Source organism: Plodia interpunctella, chromosome 21 (assembly GCF_027563975.2).
Source record: "Plodia interpunctella isolate USDA-ARS_2022_Savannah chromosome 21, ilPloInte3.2, whole genome shotgun sequence".
NCBI classification, from domain to species: domain Eukaryota; kingdom Metazoa; phylum Arthropoda; class Insecta; order Lepidoptera; family Pyralidae; genus Plodia; species Plodia interpunctella.
Window position 1 is genome coordinate 2,728,331 of NC_071314.1, and position 12,434 is coordinate 2,740,764.

Consider the following 12,434-nt stretch of genomic DNA (forward strand, 5'->3'; position numbering starts at 1 on the left):
TTCTGTTTTTTTCTGAATATCGTAATTTAGTGACAAGAAGTGAACATCACAAAGAAAATCTATCACTAGGTACTGTTAAAGTTAGCATTATTTGAATTAATTAGGGTAGAATTCGAAAATAAAAAAATCGAGCGGCAGAAAAAAAATATTTTTTAATTGAAATACTGGCTTGAAACAATTAAAATTCTTTAACTTTTTTTTTCAATATGAGGAATTGGTTGTAAATATTTCCTCTAATGAAATTATATAATATATTGGTGCATAATAGTCTGCAGTCGTGTTCGAAACAGCACTTTAACTAACGCTGATGTGGTGAAACTCGTAATGGGCGATGCTCGTGTCGTTCAAATTACTTAAGAAAATGCAGCATTATGGAAAATTAGCGTAGTAATGCAGTAATATGTAATGTTATGTTTTTATCACTTACGTACGTTGTTTCTTACTACCAGCCGTACATGCAATTATGGTGGTAGAAATTGTACTTCCTTGACCTAAATGTCACGACAACGTCAGTTATCCAAGTGTTCATGGCTTCATTGCGCCACGGCCAGGAATATCTCACTCAACTTATAGTGGATTTTTAGCTTAACGATCATAAAATTGTTTCTGCGTGCCCCAAATTAATAATATTAAGGCCTTGTTTCACCGCTTACTGTGCATAATATTTGATAGTCTATATGTAATTTAGCGAACAGATAGCGTTAAAAATTGTGTTTCACAAGTGTTGGATAAGGCTAACTGACAAATAACGTTTATCTATCAAATCACAATATGATATTTTATCAGAATGTGGTGAAACAGGCCCTAAATCTCGTGTATTCTTTATTCAAATCTTATGGAATATTTCAAATATGATTTTTTTTTTTCTGAAGGCAAAATCCGAAGAGCAACTGGCATGCGAGAAAGAATGGCTTCAAACGGGACAGATGTGGCTCGCCCACCGCGGCGGCTTCACTGCCGTCGTCAGGGAAGGAGACGCGGACGCTGGTCGCGCAAGAGTCAGGGTGGTGCAGACTGGCGAGATACTTACCGTCGATGAAGATGATCTGGAAAAGGTAGGTGTTTGCCCCTATTGAGATTGTGAAGACTGGCTTTGTGTTCATGGCCAGACACGTGTGACTTGATAGTTTTTATTTTAGTTGTCTTGGTGGTGCGTTTGCTTCAGATCTAGACAATGCGAAACAGACCACTGAGTAAAATAACTATATGAGACCTATAAACACCCCTTCATTATTATCCATGGTTTGCTATTGGTACCAGGCCAATCCACCACGACTGGAGCGGTGTGAAGACATAGCTTCCCTGCGTTGCCTAAACGAATGCGGTGCACTCAATGTGCTCAGATCGCGCTATGCTGCTGGTCTGCCCCACGCCCGCGCCGGTCATGCTCTCCTGGTACTTGGACCGCCAAAGAAGTCGGCTCCCATTTATACTGAGAAAGTGAGTATTGTTTTATTATCAACAAAATATTTAACTGTATTTTTTTGAATCTTGTCTATACTATGTCTATGTTATGTTCTCCTAGTACTCTGGTCGAAGAAAACTGTTCTCTTTAACATAGAAAATAAATATTGAAATGGACATTGTTATGATACCAACTAAAATGAACAAATTTGAACTTTATTCATAACTAGATGTTGCCCGGGGCTTCGCTCCCGTGGGAATTTTGAGATAAATATCTATAGCAATCTTGGATAATGTACCTTTCTAATGGTGAAATAATTTTTGAAATCGGTTTCAAAATTCTCACGGTAGCGAAGCCCTGGGCAACATCTAGTTGTATGTAAAATGGCAGGTTTTTTTATGAAAAAAAAAAAAAGATTTTTATTTTACTTTACGAACGAGTAAAGTACATATCAACTCTAAATTTTCAGGTAGCGGCCATGTTCCGAGGCTGTCGTTCGGACGACATGCCGCCGCATGTGTTCGCTGCTGCACAATCCGCTCACCGCTGTATGCTGGCATCCAGGCGCGACCGAGCCATTGTGTTCCTTGGAAGGTAAGTGACGTCATCATATAAGCCACAAACTGCACATCAAAAGATTTGCCTATAAACTCTAGAAGGCTGCTTAGAAGCGATATGGTTCAGCACTTCGGCAGCCTTCGTGATTTGGACAATATAGTCATTGCACTTCATTTCTTGTGCATTATCACTGGATGCCTTCAAGGGAAGCTGCAAAATTCGGCCATCAGTATCGTGATTTCCCCATGGATCAACTAGTATGCACAACTAGTTTTCCCAGCTTTACTTACTTAAGTATTTTACACATTTTGAAAATAATAAGAAGATGTCGAGAAATTCCGGACTCTTCGGACTTCCGGACATTCGATTACAAATTTAAAAAGGCATTTTACATTCGTAGTTGAAAACTTAATTAATAACACACATAACTTTCACATGAATAATGTCTAAATTAATGAAGTACATATTTCTTAAGCTAGATAATCTACCTATCATGTATACGCGCATACACATACGCACTTGTTTGTGTGAAATTTAATATTTTATCTTTTCTTTAGGAAGGTCGTGGTTAATTTCGATGTTTTATTTAGATGAAATGATTATTTTTACCATTATTACAGCCGGGACCATCTGAAGATTATTAGTTCTTTATATGCAAGAGGTAATTATATTATTATAACCAAACTAAGGATAATGTCATAAAAGTATTTTTACAGTTAAACAGATGGTATGTCCAGGTAATACACACATAACGGCAATGGTACACAGAAATTCAGGTTTATCCTAACCTAACATCTCATTTACACGCAACTCCTTAATAGCATAACCGTTAAGACAGCGCCTTTGTAATTAACAAAACCGACCACGTGCAAGTCGGACTTGCGCACAAAAGTTACCGTATCCATCTATAAAAACGACGTTTGTTGTATGGGAGACATCTTAAATACTTATTTTCTTCTGTTTTACTTAGTATTTGTTGTTATAGAAACTAATTTCCTGTGAAAAACTCAACTGTCTAAAAAACACGGTTCGTGAGATACAGCCTTGAGACAGATGAACAGACAGACAGACGAACGGGCAGCGAAATCTTAGTAAATAGTCGGACCCGTTTACGGACCCCTAAAATAAAATTATGTTTGCTATAAGCAATTAAAACATACCATTCAAATATCGTGTGTTGGTAACCGCTTATGTAAAATGACTGCTATTTATATGTAGTAATTAATAGGTAGATGATCTGAGAAATACCATACAGCGCGTAAGAACAAGATATTTTTAATATATGTGATTGTGAAAAGCAGGACAGGTCAATCACATGATAAGTTGTTTGAAAAGTAGGAGGGTGTGGTTTCATCCTAGAATATGAATACGAGGCGTCTAGCACACATGGCTTTGGCGGCAGGTAAGTAACGATAGCATTCCCAAGGAGGGTAGACGTCGCTGGCGGCCGGGGTTAAATCATTTCCAATCTTCAAAATTTCAAAATATACTTTTTAACTATGACCTCAGGTTTTCACAACAGCATGGAATGAAACCGGTAATACGCGAGGGTGAGATAGGGAACTATTTGAAAAGTCATCTATTAGCTTTTCCATATAAAAAAAACTTTGGTACTTTTTTGTGATAGTCTAAGTAGATCAAAGAAGAAACTCTTTGAAGAAGGAAGAGGCTTTTTAAATTTAGTATATAAAGTTTGACGTGAAAATGTGCCTGTGATTTCTAATTGATTTTAATTCATTTAAGAACCTGTAAATCTTCAACTTTCTTTCTTTTAAACCACGCGTTTTTAATGCAATTTTCACTAGTTTTAGTCAATTTCTTCCCGAAGCTTTATACATATATATATGACCTGCTAGTTTAGATGTCGTTTTATATGTCAATTATCGGAATTAGTCACGGCATCGCTGCTAATGGAGAGTATGAAATTTTGCATTATCGAAGGCAAGCCTTGTAAGGTGGTTTATCATGAATATATTATCATTGTAATGGAAATATAAATTTTGTGGCAGATTTTAAATGTAAATCCATAAACCAGTTTATTCACATTTCGATATTTTTTAATTTTAGAGGAAGCTATCTCTCTCTCTCTCTCTCATCTGATCGTTCTCCCGATTACTTCCTCCGCAGTTGAGCGTTGGAGCCCAGAGTCCGATTTCCTACTTTTTATTTCCCGAACTCATCATAACCTGATTATTTGGCTTTACTATTACGACCTGACTTACGTCAACGCTTTTTTGAGAATGCTGTTGTTGTCCATCAGATGTCAGGGCAGCATTTTCTCCCTTAGTCATAAGATAAAATTATATTTCAGTATTTGGCAAGTTTCATGTGAAATACACACCATAACGTGTATACTTTTTGTCAGGTTATGTCATTATTTACCTAATCTTAATTCTAGACAACATTTTATATACATATATTTATTATTCCCAGGTCAGGATCAGGGAAGACGTCGGCAATGCGCCACTGCGTGTGGTACCTCGCTAGCGCGTACCCCGCGCAGGGCTCCAAACTGACGCCAGAGAGATTCGAAGCCGCTTTCGATGTGCTGCATGCCTTCGGGTCTTGTCGGTGAGTTATATATTTCTTTTATGCACGAGTATCACCCAAATAAAGACATAGATTCGGGCAGGACGTATCGGCGTTGAAACATTTCGTGTACCTTTTTTCTGGACGAAAAGCAGCCTGTTTCCTCCGTGCTCCTGACTATACCTTTTTCTGGACGAAAAGTAGCCTATTTCCTCCGTGCTCCTGACTATATATATATTATGAGAAGATTGGCAAATCGGTGTAGATATATCGTATAGAGGCAAAAACAAAACAATTTTTAATTTAGCATTTACAATGTTTGTCGTAAAAGAAATAGGAAGAAAGCAAGGATGTGAGATCAAGCTTTCTTTAGCTATATATTGATAAACCAAAAAAGTTGTTTCTAGAATTTAGGAAATTAGACAGGTAGGTACTTAACGTTCAATTTTATGATTCAATTATCGTTGTACTCACCGCAAGAATGTTATTTTCTCACTGCCATATTAAAGGATCACTGCTTATTCACCCGTGGATGTCTTACGTGGTGAACAAGGGACATAGCCTAGGCAGCTGATAGTCAACAATGACATTCTCAATGAGGTTTGAAGTCAGACAGACGGTCGGTTGTAAAATCACAGCCAAATATTTAAAGGCTAATTTTTAAGCTGAAAAAAAATGTTGTCTCTTTTCAGCACGACCTCGAACCCGCACGCGTCTCGTTTCGTGTCACTGACATCGTTGGACTTCGACGGTGGCGGCGCCTTAGTGTCAGCGTCGGTGCAGACCTTGCTGCCGGACCTCAAGCCTGGCCAGACCCAGCTCAGAGCATTACACATGTACGTACCATCTGTCATGCAAATGTTGGTTGGTGGTCTAATCTGTTATCTGTAATATAAATATAATTATATGTTACAGTTAAAAAAGATGTTATTTTTATTATAAGCATTCCCAAAGACCGTTGACGTCAAACAGAGGGCCGGTTGTAAAATCATAGGTAAATAGCTGAGCTTTGGGCCGTCAGCGGCTCTGGAGAAGGAATTAAGGTTTTGAAAATAATTAAATAAGATGAAAAAATTCCTGAATTTATGTTATTTTCTAGTATATTCAACGGCTGTGACGGCCGCCTCCGCCGCGAACTGCTATTCGACCAAGCGCCGGCGAACTCGCCGAACCCCTTCATCGGCTGCAGCGAGAAAGCGGACGCGCCAGCGGAGTTCTCCGCGCTGAAGGAAGCGCTGCAGCAGCTGGCAGTCACGGAGCAGGAGCAACTGGCTATATGGAAGATCGCCGCCGCTGTCTGCCATTTGGGGTGGGCTGGCGCTGTCAAAGGTACCTACTTCTTGCCGTATGTGGCCACGCTGATCGCTCTGTCATGTCTTTTCTTTGTGTAGTATTGGTCGTGTTCAAGTTCATGTGCAGGACGTAGGGCAGTTGGGACAGCAGATGAGCCATAGATTGTATAGCCGAAACACAAGTTGTTGCTGGAGAAGCCTCACTTGACTCAGTTTTCATGGCATCTCCTTCCTTTGAGACCTCAAACGGTCTGGAAGTTACCTTTACAGCTTTGGTCATAATTCCGGAAGAATTCACGGTAATTTTTACAATCTTTTATTTTAATATTCAATGTATGTATACGTGGAATCTTGCAACTCAACTTTGAATCAGATTATCTTCAACCAAAAGAGCAAAAATTTTATATACACGTTTAGTTTAGATGACAATGCGTTATAATGATATGCATGATCTGATGATACATTCAGGATAGGTCCCAGACGACGGCATCTACAACGTTTTATTGCATCCACGAGATCCGACCACAATAACGCTTGTCTCCAAAATGTTATTACATCACAATGTAATAAGTAAAATTATTGTTTTTATAAAATAAATTATTTTATTTATATCAGACAAAAATATATATAAAAATAAAATTTGTTTTTATTTTAGCCAACACAGGATCGGGGCTAAAGTACCAATTCGCAAGTATGGGTTGCGGGCAGCGTGCGGCGCGGCTGCTGGGCGCGGGCGCGGACGAGCTCAGCCGGGCCGTGTTCGCCGGCGCCGCGCCCAACTCGCCGCAGACCAACTCCACTCTCAGGTATAAAGAAGAACACGTTGTTTTTGTTTTTAAACTCATTGCTTATACATAATGCTCGGTGTACACAGATGAGGGAAACGAGAGCTTTTTTTCTCAACTAAAGATCCTTTAAATTCAAGTGTGTTTCGTCATGTTGTGATAGAAAGAGACAAAATATTTTTTAACTTTGTGTGCTTTCACTTTTTTATGAATTATTTTCTATATTTTTTCTAGTGCAATATAGAGTAATGTATATATTCGATTTCCAGAACTCCATCGCCATCCAATGAGCGGGAACTGTCCGGCACTGAAGCGCTTGATGCATTTGTCACTGGACTATACAACGAAGCGTTCAACATCATCGCGGCTTTGGTTAACAGGTAAATTCTATTTATCGTTAATATCATTCATATTACAATTATCGATCGGCGACTATTTTTGTAAAAAGAATCTCTTATACAGACACACTCTCAGTAGTAAATAAATAAATATATTAGGACAAATTACACAGATTGAGCTAGCCCCAAAGTAAGTTTTAGACTTGTGTTATGGGATACTAACTCAACGATACTATATTTTATAACATATAGGTAGGTATATATATAGATAAACATCCAAGACCCGGGCCAATCAGAAAAAGATCTTTTTCCATCATGGCCCGATTAGGGATCGAACCCGGAACCTCTCGGCAAGCATTTTACCACTACGCCATAATCAGTATTATCGAGTATGTATTTCTGGCTAGCGTTTCAGCTGACATCGTAGAAGACATAGAAGTTTTATCGGATACCGACCGATTGTTATGAAATCTGCTACACGGGTAGAATATAACCTGGAATAACACATAGGGCACTTTTTATTCCGAAATTCCTACGCGAGCGAAGCCCCGGGGCGCAGCTAGTAAGTTGTAAGCGGACGAAATAAACGCGGGCGAAGCCGCGGGGCAAAAGCGAGTATTTATATACTGTGGACGATGTGGTGTATGGATTTTATTAAAATAAAATAAAATTAATAAAATTTAATTTAAAATAAAATAAATAATGTACATAAATAATATCGGAAATTATCATTATTTATGTCCTGACGGCAATTATAATAAATAAATAAATAAATTCTCTTACATGTAGGAGCCTGACGACATCGTGCCGGACGTCATCGTCCCTCTTAGTGCTGGACTGCCCGGGCGCGGACAACCCCATGTGCGCCGGCCAGCAGAGCGGCGCACCGCTCTCCAAACTTCTCTCCAATTACTTACAGGTGAGTATTTGCTACTCGACTCATATCAAAATAATGACCGGTTAGAAGCTTTACGAGTACTCAATAAGACTAGAAAGATAAATAGATTATGTATTGGAAATTGCGAGGTCCCTTTTTTTTTGTCCTATTGTTCTTTGGCATACCTATTGTGACATAAAATATTTTGGCATAATAGTTCTAAGGCATAATTGGCTTTTTGGCATACGGGCAAATGTGGCATAATTAACTTTATATTAGTTATGCGTAAAACGTTATTCGTACGATATTCTTAAAAATCATTATGCCATAATACAGTACGCTATATTACATTATTTATAGTTATAGAGACCCATTGGAAATTATAACTTTAAGGTAAATTTCAGATATGCTTTTTAATTTTTCTAAACTTTAGCAACCACGTAGTTTTATACAAATTGTTTTGTTGTTCTATTCATAACGCTCTATAAACTATTCGCTCCATTTAATTGTCTAAGGAAATAATCAAACTGTAATTTATAGGAACGCCTGCAAGCCGTGTTCCACGAAGCCATGTTGGTGGCGCCGCGGGAACGATACGCGCAAGAGGGCATCACGCTCGATGACGGCGCCGAGGAAGGTAATATAAATATTTGTAGTGTTGTAGTGTGTGTAGTAGTGTCGCAGCTTTATTGTAGAATCCGCATCCGTTTTTAACCCCCGATGCATAAGCGAGATTGTGGTAATGGTATGTTCTACAAGATATGTTCTGCGGGTGTGATGTGTGGGTAGATAGGGCTAAGCCCTTCTAGTAACGTCACTTGGTTACTAATTTTTATAAAATATGTTAGGTATAAATTTTTGTGAAATTGGCATAGATCATCAAAAAGAAAAAAATACCTAGGGCATTGACATTCTTTTCTATTCAAATCTTTCAATTAATTTTTGGTTATTTTTGGTCAGATTGGCTATCAGAGACCGTGAACCCGGGTCCAATGGTGGAGCTCCTGGACAAGTCTCCACAGAACACGATCGTGCGCAGTTCGCAGGCCGACTTGAGGGAGTGCGATCGCCGTGGACTTTTATGGTGAGAATCTTTGTCTTCTTATAATTAGGAAGCAACCGGTAAAACGCACAGGTGAGCGAGACAGAGAAAGAGAGATGTTATGTCTCGGTTCTCTGGTTTCACCTTCAGTCATAAAGCGTCGGAGCCTAGGGTCGGCATTCCTACTTTAACTCTTCCAGTTCGTACGGTCTTCGGCACCCTTAGTGATGGCTTGAGGTGAGGTGATGGAGAGGCTTGATGTTTCAAGCTAGCACTTCTAAAGTTGCCCTTTCTCCCGGGCCAAGAAGCGGCATAGCCATAATTTATCTGTTTTGTCAGCAATGGTGTATGATTGTGATACTGATTATATTTACTAAATGATAGTTAGAAAATGTGCCTTTTACACAAAAGCTAATTTTACTGTTAGTAAGAAGATCTTGTGACCTAATTGTGATACTTTAATGCCTTTATCCATATTCCATATTAATATTATAAAGAGAAAAGATTTGTATTTTTTTTTGTTTGTATTGAATAAACTCAAAAACGACTTGGCCGATATTGATAAAATTTGGCACAGATATGAGCCGAAACTTTCTGGAGACATAGGCTACTTTTTAATTATGGTTTTATCCGAGCGAATCAGGGGCGGGCCGCTAGTAAATATATAAAAACTTTTAATCCAGGTTACTCGACGAAGAGTCCATGTATCCCGGTTCGTCAGACGACACATTCCTGGAGCGCGTGATGACTCACTACGGCGCCCCCAACCACACGCACTACCTCATCAAGAAGGCGCCCCACAACCGCCAGTTCATACTGCAACATCTGCAGGTCCGTGTACTTCCAGGGCAATCGGGGCTTTTACCAATTAAGTAAAGTGTAGAGTAAAAAACTATTGTTATATATAAAATATTGTTTATGAAAAGTCAACATTTTAGGGTCATCTATAAATTACATGATATTTCAAAGACAATGAACTAAAGTCACGTAGCCAAATGAGATAGAACATGTCCATAGTTCTCGATCTATCTCGTACATAGCGGTCAATTAGGCATTGTAAATAATAAAAAAAAAAACATATATTTAACTTAAAACACTTAAGTGTACTGCCGACTTCCAAAATGAATAAAAACACAACAAATGGATTTGCTATACATGTCACACATGTTTTTTAACTTATTTTTGAAAATATTAATGTGATGAAAAAAAAAGGAATAGAATTCCCGCTCGATTCCAGAATGTTTTTTTTTTATTTTCAAAAACACACAACAAACTTCACCGCCTAACGTGGCCTATAAACTTGACACTCGCAATTTCCTGTCTGTTGCCAAAGCTATGTGTCCCTTAATCGCCTGATACTCCACGCGAGGCTATGGAGTGGTCCTATTTTAGGGCGGGACATGCCCTAAGTATTAGGTTGTGTCTAAATATATTTATTTTCAGGGAACGAATCCAGTTTTGTACGATGTCTCCGGCTGGGTGAAGGCAAGTAGGGAAAGTCCAGTTACCAAGAAAGCTCTCACATTACTGCAAGAAAGTCAAAAGTTTGTATAATTTTCATATCTATTTTTGTAATTGATAAGCATTTATTATAAATATGCTGTAATACCTAATATATTTTTTAATTCCTCTTGAATTTTCCTGTTTAATATAAATTATTATGAGAAAGAAGTGTAAGATTACGAGGACTTACTTACTTACTTATGCAAACATTTTTGTTTTAAATTTTAAAAAATGGTATGACTGTTTTCTTTGACAAAAGTGTTTTATATTTAAATACACGTTTCTAGTGAAGAAATTGGTCGTCTATCGTCGTGGTCGCGCGGCGCCTGCGGCGTGGGCATGTGGTCGGCGGCGGTGGGCGACGCCAGCACGCTGCGCCGGGCGTCTTCTATCAGGAGGACCCTTACCTCAGGTTACATTTTAAGCAGTTATTCATAAAAATGTTAAAGCATACTTTAAGATAAAAATATATTTTGTCTCGTTCTGTCCATGTAAAGTGACTACATAAAGAGCCATGGATATTTGATAATTTCCGAAATGAAAATTTATTTTTCATCTCTTTTGACTCAAATACAGCTTAACAGAAATATTTTTTCAGGAACGGCAGGCATGAAGCGGCGTTCCACTGCGCTCCAAGCGAAGTTCGTAGCGGACGGTGTGGTGGACACTCTGAGACGCTGCGGCGCGGGCGGCGTCCACTTCGTGTGCTGCCTCCTCAGCAGCCAGCCCGGCGACCCCGCCGATGACGTCAACGTGCCGCTGCTGCGTTCACAGGTATACTGGCTGTACTGACAGTAGACGGCGGCTTCCAATTCGTGTGCTGCCTGCTTAACGTTCATTTATTCAGACATTGAGATCTTCACACGATTAATTTTAATTTGTATAGTATTTCTCATAAAACTGCAGTGAAGAAATGCCGAAAGAAACTAATTTGAACAGTATTGGTCCTAATCATGCGAGATGGTTTCTAGTAGTATAAAGAAGAAGTACATTTTTGACTATAATTATTAAAATTATGATTTTGTCAACAGTTCCGCGGATTCCAGCTTCTAGAAGCGGCTAGATTGTACAAACAGGGCTTCCCCGAACACATGCCGCTGTCGGAATTCACAAGAAGGTAATATTTTTACTACTCATCATTGTCTATTTGCGTTCTTCTTCATTTACAGATTCAGATCAAATTCATTGCTAACGGGACTAACTGGCAGATGTCGACATGTCGGGATGACCATGCGAAGTGGAAACGAAAAAAGACGTAGGAAACCCTGGGCTCCGACGGGCTCAGGACGGATCGGGCAGATTCATCTAGCAATTAGTTTTATCTGTCAAATTACAATATAATATTTAATAAATAGGCGGAATAATATCTGACAATATTCAATAGGTGCTGTAATTAGCATAGTTTTCAATATCGAAACATGTTAACTTTACCATATATTTCGCTGTAACACCCCCGAAAATAAAATAAATAAAATAAAAATTGGTGAAGTAAGCCCCGGGGGCCTACCACCAACTTTTACAGAACGATTCCAATGATCAGTTTAATTTATGAACCTAAAATTAATCGGTTTCATACAAAAAATTAACTCCATGATACGAATTCCCGATACAGATTAGTTTAGATCTGAAAGTGGATCGCTTTAAGAGATGATGGTAAGCCCTCAGGAAATAATAATGATGTGTTACCAGATACCGTCTGCTGGCGACGTCGGAGAACAACGAAAGTACAGAGAGCACACAGCAGCTGACGGAGCGCCAGCTCGTGGACGACATGCTGCTCGCGCTCGACCTCGACGTCAGCAGCTACAGGCTTGGACTCACTCAGGTCAGAATCCTACTTCCTTACATATTATAAAACAAAGTCCTCTGCTGCGTCTGTCTGTCTGTCTGTTCGCGATAAACTCAAAATATACTGCACTGATTTTCATGCGGTTTTCACCAATAGATAGTGTGGTAACTGAGGAAGGTAAAAATAGCGAGTGAAGCCGAGACGGGCCGCTAATAATATTATAAATGCGAAAGTTTGTGAGGATCTATGTATGTATGATTGTTACTCTTTCATGCAAAATCTTCTGGATGGATTGTTATGAGATTTGCTACACGGG

General features: G+C 39.0%; 1 protein-coding gene across 4 annotated transcripts in view; it reads left to right on the top strand.

Moving 5' to 3' along the window:
- Positions 1–12,434, top strand: part of Mhcl (Myosin heavy chain-like) — a 178,232-nt gene that overhangs the window by 71,640 nt on the left and 94,158 nt on the right. For all 4 annotated transcript variants that reach the window (XM_053761585.1, XM_053761586.1, XM_053761588.1 and 1 more), the window contains 17 exons: positions 873–1,055; positions 1,261–1,440; positions 1,875–1,999; positions 4,397–4,534; positions 5,185–5,328; positions 5,592–5,821; positions 6,440–6,590; positions 6,839–6,949; positions 7,697–7,826; positions 8,325–8,421; positions 8,745–8,868; positions 9,510–9,657; positions 10,270–10,370; positions 10,617–10,741; positions 10,928–11,103; positions 11,361–11,446; positions 12,019–12,154. In XM_053761585.1, coding sequence (XP_053617560.1) covers positions 873–1,055; positions 1,261–1,440; positions 1,875–1,999; positions 4,397–4,534; positions 5,185–5,328; positions 5,592–5,821; positions 6,440–6,590; positions 6,839–6,949; positions 7,697–7,826; positions 8,325–8,421; positions 8,745–8,868; positions 9,510–9,657; positions 10,270–10,370; positions 10,617–10,741; positions 10,928–11,103; positions 11,361–11,446; positions 12,019–12,154 — 2,385 coding nt within the window. The remainder of the gene's footprint in view (positions 1–872; positions 1,056–1,260; positions 1,441–1,874; positions 2,000–4,396; positions 4,535–5,184; positions 5,329–5,591; positions 5,822–6,439; positions 6,591–6,838; positions 6,950–7,696; positions 7,827–8,324; positions 8,422–8,744; positions 8,869–9,509; positions 9,658–10,269; positions 10,371–10,616; positions 10,742–10,927; positions 11,104–11,360; positions 11,447–12,018; positions 12,155–12,434) is intronic.